At 48.0% G+C, this 12713-nt stretch overlaps 1 protein-coding gene across 1 annotated transcript; it reads right to left on the reverse strand.

Annotated features, from left to right (window-relative positions):
• Positions 1-11246: 11246 nt before the first annotated feature.
• On the reverse strand, positions 11247-11618 carry LOC107281620 (uncharacterized mitochondrial protein AtMg00810-like). The gene has a single exon (XM_015790497.1). It carries the CDS (start codon positions 11616-11618, stop codon positions 11247-11249), a length of 372 nt encoding a protein of 123 aa, XP_015645983.1.
• Between the last annotated feature and the right edge of the window lie 1095 nt (positions 11619-12713).

A 12713-nucleotide genomic window follows, 5' to 3' on the forward strand; every position in this document is an offset into this window, starting at 1 on the left:
TGTGCGAAGTGGTGGATCTTAATTCTCAGGGCAGAGCAATGATGGGCTGCAGCAGCCGCACGACAGGAAGAGGATGGATGTATGTACTGGCAGCAGCTCCCAAAATCCCAATCGACTTTCAAGAACACATCGGCTCGGCTCCAAAGGAAAGGCGTGGTGTGGCACACCGTTGTAGAGAATTTTTTTCCCAGCCAGCTCGTCGACTTGCGCAACGTGCGTGACTAGATCCTGCTCGCCGCGGTACGTTCCAACTCTAGTCGAACCCCGGGCCCAACCTTTCTACGTTCCAACTCGACTCGACTTCGATCTCTAGGAGACTACGGGGATTATATTATATATATGGTGGCGCTCTCGCCGGCCGCCGCTGCGATCGTACGATCTCTAAACTGAACATCGAGAGGCGCGTGATGATGAGCGACGACGTCCTCACGCCGGCGATCGATGACGAGGTGGCTGCGGCGCTGAAGGTGATCGATGGCTACGACGTCGACCCCGCGCTGAAGACTGTTTGCAAGCTGGCGTTGGAGGTGATGGCCGGTGTCGAGCCCGTGGCGGAGACTCTCCGCAAGGCAGAGGCGATCCTTCGCATGAAGAAGATGAAGCCTCCTCCGGCGAAGGAGAAGGTGAGTCAGGCCTACATTGACTCCCTGCTCTCGCGCCCGCCGCCGGTGCCCTACCCGGCCTCCCGGAAGGACATCTCCGACGACCTCCCTAACGACTACACAACGCTACAGCCTAGTGTCCCAGGCCGCCGACGCCATCAACAAGATCCGCGCCGAGGACGCAAGGATAATAGAGGAGTACAAGCGTACGGGTGAAGCCTACTACTATTAGCTTAGCTTATGATTATTTATATTTATTTAGGTTAACACAGAAGACGATGAGGACTAGTTCTACTAGTAGATCTTAGATAGCTTGGTTTATTATCCTACTAGATTTTGTGAAGCGTATTGGCACATTACTGCTGCGTATTGACGATGCGCCTCATCCGACTTGAGTTGGGCCTGGGATTGTTGAAATTATAAGCACATAATGATTTAATTTATTCCATAAATAAATCATGACATTGCAGATGTAAACTAGATTGAACACATCATTAGATCTACACATGTAAACTAGGCAGTAAAACATGAACAGATCAAATATGCGTAACATGTCGAACACGTACCTTAGCGTCGGTCATATACATATACACCTCGACCAGACGATCGCCAAGCACGCTAAGAATGCATCCCACAAAGAGAGTAGTGGCCACATCGAATTCTTTCTGCTGATCAGCATTAAGAACGCCCATAGGCTTGCCAGAACTCACCCAGAAGCATTTCATAGCTGTCAGCCACATAGTGACCCTGATCAGCCATCTCTTGAAGTGCACACCGGTAAATTTATCCGGCCTCAGTGCATCGGCAAAACCAGCCATAGTAAAATCACAGCGCCTATAATAAGGTTTTTGGATTGTTGAAATTATAAGCACATAATGATTTAATTTATTCCATAAATAAATCATGACATTGCAGATGTAAACTAGATTGAGCGCATCATTAGATCTACACATGTAAACCAGGCAGTAAAACATGAACAGATCAAATATGCGCAACATGTTGAACATGTACCGAGGTGGCGGAAAGACCGGTTGCTCGGCAAGAACTACTCGCAGTTGCGAGCGTCGACGAAGGCGCGAAGCACGCGAGCGGAGAGGAAGGCGAGCAGTCGCGTGAAGCGCTTCCCAAAAACCTCATTGCCGCCTTCTCCCGGCGCACGACGTCGAAGGCAGAGGTTCTAGAGACCTGCTCTCCTGATCGCCGGTGCAGGCCGGCGAGTGGGATGGAGTTGTCTACGAGTGACGGCGCAGCACAGAGTAGGAGGCAAACCCTAGATTGATTTCGCGTGTGTTGCGTGATGGCGGCGGCTCGGTTTATATAGAGATAGGTCGCTTGATCAGGGCGCCCGCACGATCTCCACTCCGCGTAACCGAACCAGATAATTCGCGTAATTCACGCGTAACTTATCCGGACTCCACGCCGTTTTCACGCACCAGATTTTTCGGAATGTTTTCAAAACAAAACAAATCCGAATTTCCCGCAGCAAAACAAAACTGCAAAAGGAGGCTGCATCTGCGCAAGGGTGAGGAGCCAATTTTGCGGACCATTCGACGCGTACGTCGTGCACGCGCGCCGCCTGCCCTGCCCTGCCCTGCCCTGCCAGGCGAGGCGAGGCGACCGAGCGTGCGCGTGTGTTCCCCCTCTTCTCTCCACCACACATGCTTCAAGTGGCTAGGAGGGCATCCTCCCTTTTAAGGAGGTCCCCATCTCCTAGAATAAGTAAGGTGGTACTAAACTCCACATGCATGTCATCCCATGAGGTGGGCTTTTGTGATTTTCCAAAGAATTAATCTTCAAATGGGCCTTAGCCCAACTAATAATTCCAACAATCCCCCACCAAATCTCAAAATCCCACTGAGATTTGCCTTTTTCAATGTACTGTTTATATACCAGCGGTTCGATGGAGACCGATTAAGGTTGAACATCCATCTAGAACTCCAAGCTACACTTACTCACAACTTGAACAATGGACTACGCCTTGAATTGCAAGTTGCAAGTCTTGTGCAAGCAAGTTTCACTTAGAGTCTTATCTAATACTAGACCGTCTGTAGACTACCCTTCAGGTGGAGCGTATAAGTCATACTCCTAGGTCTTTAGTAAGCTTCCTAGAAGATTCACCCAAAATCTCCATAGACTGCGACCAACAGTCAAAGCTTACAAAGGTGAGTTCTTTCAAGAATGCTCTGCAGGACAGCATCTTCGCTAATTAAAGCCAACAGAACTCATTAAGGCATAGCCAACCTGCCTTGCAGCTCACGAGAGTATATGCATCTTCACTTAGAGAGGGTATATATTGGTACTCTCCTCTAGTTTACTAATGGTTTGTTCTTCCCAGGTTCTAATTCACGGGATCTCCGATCACATACACTAGGTTACCACCATAGTATAACTCACATGGGTCTCAAACCCATCTCCTTCGCTGCATTGTCTATCACATTTCGTGATAGTCCCTTTGTGAAGGGATCTGCCAGGTTTCCAGCTGTTTGGATGTAATCCAACGTTATAACTCCGGAGTTTCTCAATTTCCTGACAGACTTCAATTGTCTTTTCACATGTCTAGACGATTTCATATTATCCTTAGAACTATTCACTTTGACAATTACCGTTTGATTGTCACAGTTCATAAGGATAGCCGGCACCGGTTTTTCAACAATAGGCAGATCCATTAATAGATAACGCAGCCATTCTGCCTTAACAGTAGCAGTATCTAGTGCCGTCAGCTCTGCTTCCATGGTTGACCTCATCAAAATGGTCTGTTTGCAAGACCTCCACGAAACAGCACCACCACCCAGTGTGAAGACATATCCACTAGTGGCTTTGATCTCATCCACATCAGAGATCCAGTTAGAATCACTATATCCCTCCAGTACCGTAGGATACCCAGAATAGTGAAGCCCCAATTCCATAGTACCTTTCAGATAGCGCATTACTCGCTCAAGCACACGCCAGTGATCATCTCCCGGATTAGAGGTAAACCAGCTCAACTTGCTCAGAGCAAAGGAGATATCAGGCCTAGTTGCACTAGCCAGGTACATCAGCGAGCCAATGATTTGGGAGTATTCCAATTGATTCCTAACAATTCTCTTGTTCTTGCGAAGCAACAAACTAGGATCATAAGGTATTGGAGAAGGCTTACTATCAATGTAGCCAAAGCGATTCAAGATCTTCTTCACATAATGGGACTGCAAGAGTGTAATCCCATTCTCACCTCTAATTAGCTTAATGTTTAAGATAACGTCAGCTACTCGCAAATCTTTCATATCAAAATTTTGAGACAAAAATGATTTAACCTCATTTATTACCTCAAGGTTTGTCCCAAATATCAGTATGTCATCAACATACAAGCACAGAATAACTCTCTCACCCCCACCATGGCGATAGTACACACATTTATCTGCCTCATTGACTGCAAAGCCTGCAGATGTCAATGTTTTGTCAAATTTCTCATGACATTGCTTAGGAGCTTGTTTTAGACCATACAAAGACTTCAATAATTTGCACACTTTGCCTTCTTGACCTTCAACTACAAACCCATCAGGTTGATCCATATAGATCTCCTCATCCAGCTCTCCATTAAGAAAAGCTGTCTTAACGTCCATTTGATGAACGAGAAGACCATGTGAGGCTGCTAGGGAAAGTAGCACACGAATTGTGGTCAATCTAGCAACAGGTGAGTAAGTGTCAAAGAAATCTTCGTCTTCTTTCTGAGTATAGCCCTTAGCAACAAGCCGAGCCTTGTACTTTTCAATAGTACCATCAGGCCTGAGCTTCTTCTTGAACACCCACTTGCACCCCACAGGTTTACACCCATAGGGTCGCTCTGTCACCTCCCAAGTCCCGTTAGCGATAATGGAATCCATTTCACTATGGACAACCTCCTTCCAGTAGTCTGCATCAGGAGATGCGTATGCTTCTGAAATTGACTTAGGAGTGTCATCCACGAGGTACACAGTGAAATCAGCACCAAAAGACTTAGCCATCCTTTGTCTTTTGCTCCTTCGAGGAGCTTCACTGTCATCCTCCTCAGTGACATGTTCATGTGTATGTTCAGTTTGTTCTGATGGTATGATTGAACTGGGAATTATTTCAGAGGGTTGGCTAGAACTACTATGTATATCCTTCATTGGGAAAAAGCTCTCAAAGAAGGTAGCATCACGAGACTCCATAATTGTACCAACATGCATGTCAGGTACCTCAGATTTAACTATTAACAATCTATAGGCAATGCTGTGGTGAGCATATCCCAGAAAAACACAGTCCACAGTCTTAGGTCCAAGTTTGCGCTTCTTCGTTATTGGTACGTAGAGGAGTTCTAGAGGTGCCAAGTTTCTCTCCTCAGCAGCCTTGTGAGGCTTGCGAGGTTGCTTTGATTACACACAACTATGGCACTTAGAACCTTTGACAATGGAAAACTTAGGAATTAAACACATGCTGAAAAGCCGAGACATCAAGCCAAAATTAATGTGACATAAACGTGAGTGTCATACATTAGCCTCATCATCCACACTGCCGCAAATATAGTTCACAGACTTATTGCAGAAATCAGAAAGAGAAAAGCGGAACAGGCCTTCGCACTCATAACCTTTACCAATAAAATATCCATGTTTAGACACGACTACTTTATTAGACTCAAAAACCAACTTAAATCTGTCTCTAGTCAGACGGGAGCCACTAACAAGATTCATGTCGATAGAAGGGACATGCTGCACGTTCTTCAGCTGCACGATCTTTCTCGAAGTAAACTTCAGATCTACCGTGCCAACACCATGAACAGAAGCATGTGATCCATTCCCCATTAGGACGGTGGAACCCCGTGCGACCTGATAGGAAGAAAACAATGAGATGTCAGCACAAACATGTACATTGGCCCCAGTATCAACCCACCAATTAGTAGACTGATTAACTGAAAAAACAGTAGATAAATTACCATACCCGCTTCCATCTCCAGTGTTGCCAATGGTCACATTAGCAGACTTAGAAGTCTGCCCTGCAGGTGCCTTCATCCCCTTGCATTGTTAACACTTTCTAGCCAGATGACCAGGTTGCCCACACACAAAGCATGTCCTCTCATCCTGGTTAGGATTGTTGTTGTTCTTCTTCTGCTTCTTGATGTTGGTGGTCTGTTGAGCTTTGTATTTTCCCTTGCTCTTGTTCTGGGCCTTGTGCACAACATTGGCACTAGACTGCCCACCATCGCCCTTAGACGCGTCATCTTTTTCCCGACCTTTCTCCTCAACATCAAGAGACGCTATCAACCCCTTAACAGAGTATTCCTATCTCTTGTGTTTGAGTGCAGTACCGAAACCTCTCCAAGATGGAGGTAGTTTCGCAATAATGCACCCGGCCACAAATTTGTCGGGTAAGACACACTTAAGGAGTTCGAGTTCCTTAGCCATGGTTTGTATCTCATGAGCCTGTTCGACTACAGAACAGTTGTCAGCCATCTTGTAGTCATGAAACTGCTCCATGATATACAGATCATTGCTAGCATTAGTAGCACCGAATTTAGTATTCAGTACATCCCACAACTCCTTAGCGTCGGTCATATGCATAAACACCTCGACCAGACGATCGCCAAGCACGCTAAGAATGCATCCCACAAAGAGAGTAGTGGCCTCATCGAATTCTTTCTGCTGATCAGCATTAAGAACGCCCATAGGCTTGCCAGTACTCACCCAGAAGCATTTCATAGCTGTCAGCCACATAGTGACCCTGATCTGCCATCTCTTGAAGTGCACACCGGTGAATTTATCCGGCCTCAGTGCATCGGCAAAACCAGCCATAGTAAAATCACAGCGCCTATAATAAGGTTTTTGGATTGTTGAAATTATAAGCACATAATGATTTAATTTATTCCATAAATAAATCATGACATTGCAGATATAAACTAGATTGAACGCATCATTAGATCTACACATGTAAACTAGGCAGTAAAACATGAACAAATCAAATATGCGCAACATATCGAACACATACCGAGGTGGCGGAAAGACCGGTTGCTCGGCAGGAAGGCGAGCCGTCGCGGACGAAGAGGGAGCAGTCGCTCAAAGCGCTTCCCAAAAACCTTATTGCCGCCTTCTTCCGGTGCAGGACGTCAAAGGCAGAGGTTGCGGAGACCTGCTCTCCCGATCGCCGGCAAGCGGGATGGAGTAGTCTACGAGCGACGGCGCAGCACAAAGCAGGAGGCAAACCCTAGATTGATTTCGCGTGTGTTGCGTGAAGGCGGCGGCTCGGTTTATATAGAGATAGGTCGCTTGATCAGGGCGCCCGCACGATCTCCACTCCGCGTAACCGAACCGGATAAGTCGCGCGTAACTTATCCGGACTCCACGCCGTTTTCATGCACCGGATTTTTCGGAATGTTTTCAAAACAACGGAACCGTGGACTCCACGCCGCCAATTTTGCGGACCGTACGCGCGCCGCCTGCCCTGCCAGGCGAGGCGAGAACACGCGTGTGTTCCCCCTCTTCTCTCCACCACACATGCTTCAAGTGGCTAGGAGGGCATCCTCCCTTTTAAGGAGGTCCCCTCTACTAGAATAAGTAAAGTGGTACTAAACTCCACATACATGCCATTTTATGAGGTGGGCTTTTGTGATTTTCCAAAGAATTAATATTCGAATGGGCCTTAGCCCATCTATTAATTTCAACATACGTACGTGGATTAGATTAGGTTTACAGTGACGGAATACGAGTGCAAATCGTTGCAGTTATAGTATGATACAGGTTATCATATGGAGCAACAATATGTTTCCTAGATTTCAGCAGGGGGGGTTGCAGCTGCTGACAAGGATTTGATAGCCGCCGATGGGCTGAAAGGAGAGCTCGGTCCGGTGGAGGAGGTACGGTGGGCGTCGAGGCGGTGCTGGGGACACTCACCACCCGACGAGAAGAAAGAGTATTCGCGACGAGGAAGACAACATGGAAGCTAGCTGTCTGATCGATATCCGACGGCTGAGATTGTCGACCGAAAATATTGAAAATAAATAAAATATAAAAGGAATCCTTCGTGGCGCGTGACCGCCGGGTTCGCTGCATTGGGCGCGTTCAGTGCCGCGGCAGCTCGCGAATGGTGCGGCGTGCGGGCGTGAACCAATTTTGCCTTCTTCTTTTCCAGGCTATGTTTCATCCTTCTTTTTTTTTTGTCATTATTTGTTCAACTTAACTTCTTGGGATGAGTCTACGGGTCGGACGTCCGATGCTTTAGAGGAAAAATCAGACGCTCACGTCAGCATGATGTTAGCGTCCGATTTACGTGCAAAACTATTTCAAACTGATTTTTCTCTTAAATTACTTATCCAAATCATGATCCGATTGCACTATTAAATTCGTTGCAATTAAATCTTCAAAACAAGACAACACATGGATATATTCCAATGAAAAAAATTAGCTTATTATTGAATTATTTTTAAATGTTGCATGATGTTCCACCAGGTATATCGGAATTGTTTCACTAAGTAGATCGAAAATATTTCACTCGTTTAAATCGGCTGTTGTTTCACCTTATATAAAAACAATATTTCAGCAAATAGCTAAAGATTGTTTCAGTTCACTGCAACATTTAATCCATACATAGTAAAACATTATAAGTACACTAGGTGAAACATTTTTCGGTGGAACAAAAAATGAAACGAATTCTCTTAATAGGGGGTTTCCAAAATATGTGGGTTTTTTTGTTGCAATGGAATATTTCAGTTCACTGCACCATTAGATCTATACATAGTGAAACATTGTAAATACAATGGGTGAAACATTTTTTGTGGAACAAAAAATAAAACGAATTCCCTTAATAAGGGGTTTCTAAAATATGTGGGTTTTTTTGCAATGGCAGGTGGGAGCAGAGAACGTGGTGAGGCATGAAAAATATTAATTAAGATTGTCACCAGCATGAAAAATATTTTGACAGATGGCCGAAACATGTTTCTACATGCGCCGCCCCCTAATATTTTGACGAGGACTTGTTCTACTAGTATATACTCGTATGTCTGTCTTGGGTTTTATCTAAGTACGTTCTAGGTATGGGGTATGGTTGGTTATGCTATTTCAAAGAATCAATATGTCGATGTCTTATGTATATACTTCCTAGTAGGAGTAGTAGTTATCAAAGCTGACGTCATACGAGCTGTTAAGGAATTTTTCTCCTCAGGGGAGATGCCGGAGGGTGTTAATGATACTGCTATTGTGCTTATTCCGAAAACCCAACAGCCGTTAGAGTTGAAAGAGTTTCGTCCTATAAGTCTGTGCAATGTGTTGTAAAAGATTGTTCAAAATGCCTAGTAAACAGACTCAGACCAATTCTGGATGTTCTTATTTCACCAAATCAGAGTGCTTTTGTTCCGGGGAGGTTGATTACAGATAATGCCCTCCTCGCTTTCGAGTACTTTCACTTTATTCAAAAGAACAAGAATCCGGGCAAGGCTGCTTGTGCTTACAAGCTTGACCTCTCGAAAGCATATGATCGGGTGGATTGGAGGTTCTTGGAGCAGGGTATGTACAAACTGGGTTTCGCTCATCGTTGGGTTAAGTGGATCATGTCTTGTGTAACCACGGTGAGATATGCAATTACATTTAATGGAACGCTGCTGAGTACATTTGCTCCAACTAGAGGATTTCGTCAAGGGGACCCTCTCTCCCCCTTTCTCTTTCTCTTCGTGGCTGATGGCCTATCCTGTTTGATGGACGAGAAAGTGCGAGAAGAATCCCTTTCACCGGTTCATATCTGCCGTAGAGCCCCTGGGATTTCGCACCTTATTTCGCACCTCCATGCTGTTCAGTACTGCCACCCCGGTAGAGGTTCAGAACTCTATCAGCAATACTCTGCAGTTAGTTAATGCATCGCTTGAAGACAAGTATCTTGGTTTCCCTACTCCCGATGGGAGGATGTGCAAGGGTAAATTTCTAAGTTTACAAGAAAGAATCTGGAAACGAATAATGCTTTGGGGCGAGAATTTTCTTTCGTCTGGAGGGAAGGAGATGATGTTTAAATCTGTGATTCAGGCCATTCCGGTATATGTAATGGGTGTGTTCAAGTTGCCAGACTCGGTGTGTGATGATCTCAATTGGCTGTCAAGGAATTTTTGGTGGGGTGCAGAGAAAGGCAAAAGGAAAACGAACTGGAAGGCATGGGATTGCCTGACGAAGCCGAAACAAAGAGGTGGGTTAGGTTTCAGAGATTTCAAAGTGTTCAATCAAGCGCTGCTTGCTAGGCAAGCGTGGCGCTTGATAGATAACCCTGGGAGTCTGTGTGCAAGAGTTCTCAAGGCAAAAAATTATCCTAACGGCTCCCTGGTTGACACATGCTTCAGTGGCTGTGCATCTCCGGGTTGGCGTTCAATAGAATATGGACTAGAACTCCTGAAGAAAGGTATCATTTGGCGAGTCGGCAATGGACGTTCAATCCGTATATGGCGTAATCCCTGAATTCCGATGGGCCATTCACGTCGGGTAATTTCGAGGAAGGGCAGCTGCAGATTGAAATGGGTTTCGGATTTAATTACACCAGAAGGCTCCTGGGATTCAGATCGTATTAGCCAAGTTTTCTTGCCCATTGATGCTGATCTCATTTTGGGTATTCGCTTGTCAGCTAGGCAGGAAGAGGATTTCCTTGCGTGGCATCCTGACAGACTCGGTCGGATTTCTGTCCGCAGTGCATATCATCTTGCAATATCCCTGGCAGAATCGGATAGTAGCTCCAGTTCCTCGGGAGTAATTCTCAGCAAAACGTGGGACTGTCTATGGAAGTGTAAAGTTCCGCAAAAAGTTAAAATCCATGCTTGGAAGGCAGCCTCCAATTGCCTCCCTACGATGGAGAATAAAAAGAAAAGGAATCTAGAGGCCTCTGAGGTTTGCAGACTGTGGCATAGAGAAGGAAGATACTATCCATGCGCTATATCGCTGTCCTCAAGCTAGACAACTCTGGTCACTGATGCGAGATGTCATTTATTTGGACCCTGCTGTTGTCGGACGATGTACATGACCGAACTGGGTGCTAGACTTGCTTATGCATCTGCCGGAGGACAATCGTATGTTCTTCCTGATGACTCTCTGGCGGGTCTGGTTTGTCCGGAATGAAATCATCCATGAGAAAGAACTGTAGAGAGAGAATAGGAGGGAACACCACACTCCCCAATGAGGGGGGGTGACCATGTATTATAGCCTTTCCAATATACAGGATCCTCAATTAGAAGAGTATACAAGGAAACTAAGGATACAAAAGAATCCTATACATATATGGCTATACATTCCTAATACCCGCCCGCAGTCGCAACGGGAGGATCACGAACGCAAAGACTGGACCTGAAATCAGTGAACAACTGCACAGGCAGCCCCTTGGTCATGATATCGGTGAACTGATGGGATGACGGTACATGGAGCACACGGACCTGTCCGAGAGCCACCTTCTCCCGAACGAAGTGAATGTCGATCTCGATGTGCTTCGTGCGACGGTGATGCACCGGATTGGCCGTCATGTAGACGGCGCTGACGTTGTCACAGTAAACAACGGTCGCAGAGGCGATGGGGGCATGAAGCTCCTGGAGAAGTTGGCGAAGCCAGCAGCATTCGGCGACGGCGTGGGCAACAGCGCGGTACTCAGCCTCCGCACTAGACCGGGAGACAGTCGTCTGACGCTTGGAAGACCAAGAGATCAGATTGTCGCCGAGGAAGAGCAGTAGCCGGAGGTGGAGCGTCGGGAGTCAGGACAGCCGGCCCAGTCAGCATCAGAGTAAGCCGTCAGAGACTTGACAGGCCCGGTGCCGATGTGGAGTCCGGCGGAGAGAGAGCCTTTGACGTAGCGCAGAATGCGCTTGACCAAGGCAAGGTGGGGCTCCCGTGGATCATGCATGAAGAGGCAGACTTGCTGGACAGCATAGGCGAGCTCCGGCCGAGTGAGAGTGAGGTACTGTAGAGCTCCTGCAAGGCTCCTGTACTCGGTCGGATCCTTGACGGGAGTGCCGTCGGAGGCGGAGAGCTTGGCCCGAGTGTCAACTGGGGTGGCGGTGGGGTGGCATTCAGACATGCCGGCTCGCTGAAGAAGATCAACGGCGTACTATCGCTAGGACAGGAAGAGGCCGTTGGAGGAGCGCCAGATGGAGATGCCGAGGAAGAAGTGCAAATCGCCGAGGTCCGTCATGGCAAACTCGGAGTGCAGCCGAGTGGTGATGAGGCGAAGTAGATCCGTGGAGGAGGCAGTGAGGATGATGTCGTCGACGTAGAGCAGGAGGTAGGCGATGCGGTCTCGATCCTTGTAGACAAAGAGGGACGTGTCGGAGGTCGAGGCGACAAATCCGAGCTGACGGATGTAGGTGGCGAACCGCTGGTACCATGCGCGAGGGGCCTGCTTTAAGCCATAGAGAGAATGCTGAAGAAGACAAACGGCGTCGGGCGCGGCCGGGTCGACAAAGCCGGAGGGCTGCTGGCAGTACACCGTCTCGTCCAACTTGCCATGAAGGAAGGCGTTCTTGACATCGAGCTGGTGGATGGGCCATGATCGTGAGGTCGCGATGCTGAGGACGACTCGGATCGTGGACGGCTTGACGACGGGGCTGAAGGTCTCGTCGTAGTCGATGCCGTGTTGTTGGGAGTAGCCGCGAACCACCCAACGAGCCTTGTACCGAGCGAGAGAGCCGTCGGAGTGAAACTTGTGCTTGAAGATCCACTTGCCCGTGACGATGTTAGCACCCGGGGGGCAGGGCACCAGGCGCCAAGTGCCGTTGTCGATCAAGGCCTTGTACTCATCCGCCATGGCAGCACGCCAATTGGGATCGGCGAGCGCGTTGCGGTAGTTGGTCGGAACCGGGGAGATAGCGGAGTGGGAAGCCGCTAGGATGAGGCGGTCGACAGGCCTAAGAGAGCCGGTCTGGGACTGCGTGACCATGCGGCTTGGCGGGGGCGGCACGACTGGGGAGGTGCCGGTGCAGCGTCGAGGCGCGGTGGTGGCGTGGCCTATCGTCGCCGGTAGACGTGCGGGAAGGGCTCGACCAGCCGTGCCGTAGTCGGAAGAAGAGGCCCGGCAGCCGTCCGGGTCGTGGGCACTGGGCCCCCAGGGGCCGGCCGAGCCAACCCAGCAGCCGGGACCACCGCCGTGTAGGGAAGAAGCGGCTGCTCAACCTCA

This window comes from Oryza sativa, chromosome 7 (assembly GCF_034140825.1).
Source record: "Oryza sativa Japonica Group chromosome 7, ASM3414082v1".
NCBI classification, from domain to species: Eukaryota; Viridiplantae; Streptophyta; class Magnoliopsida; order Poales; family Poaceae; genus Oryza; species Oryza sativa.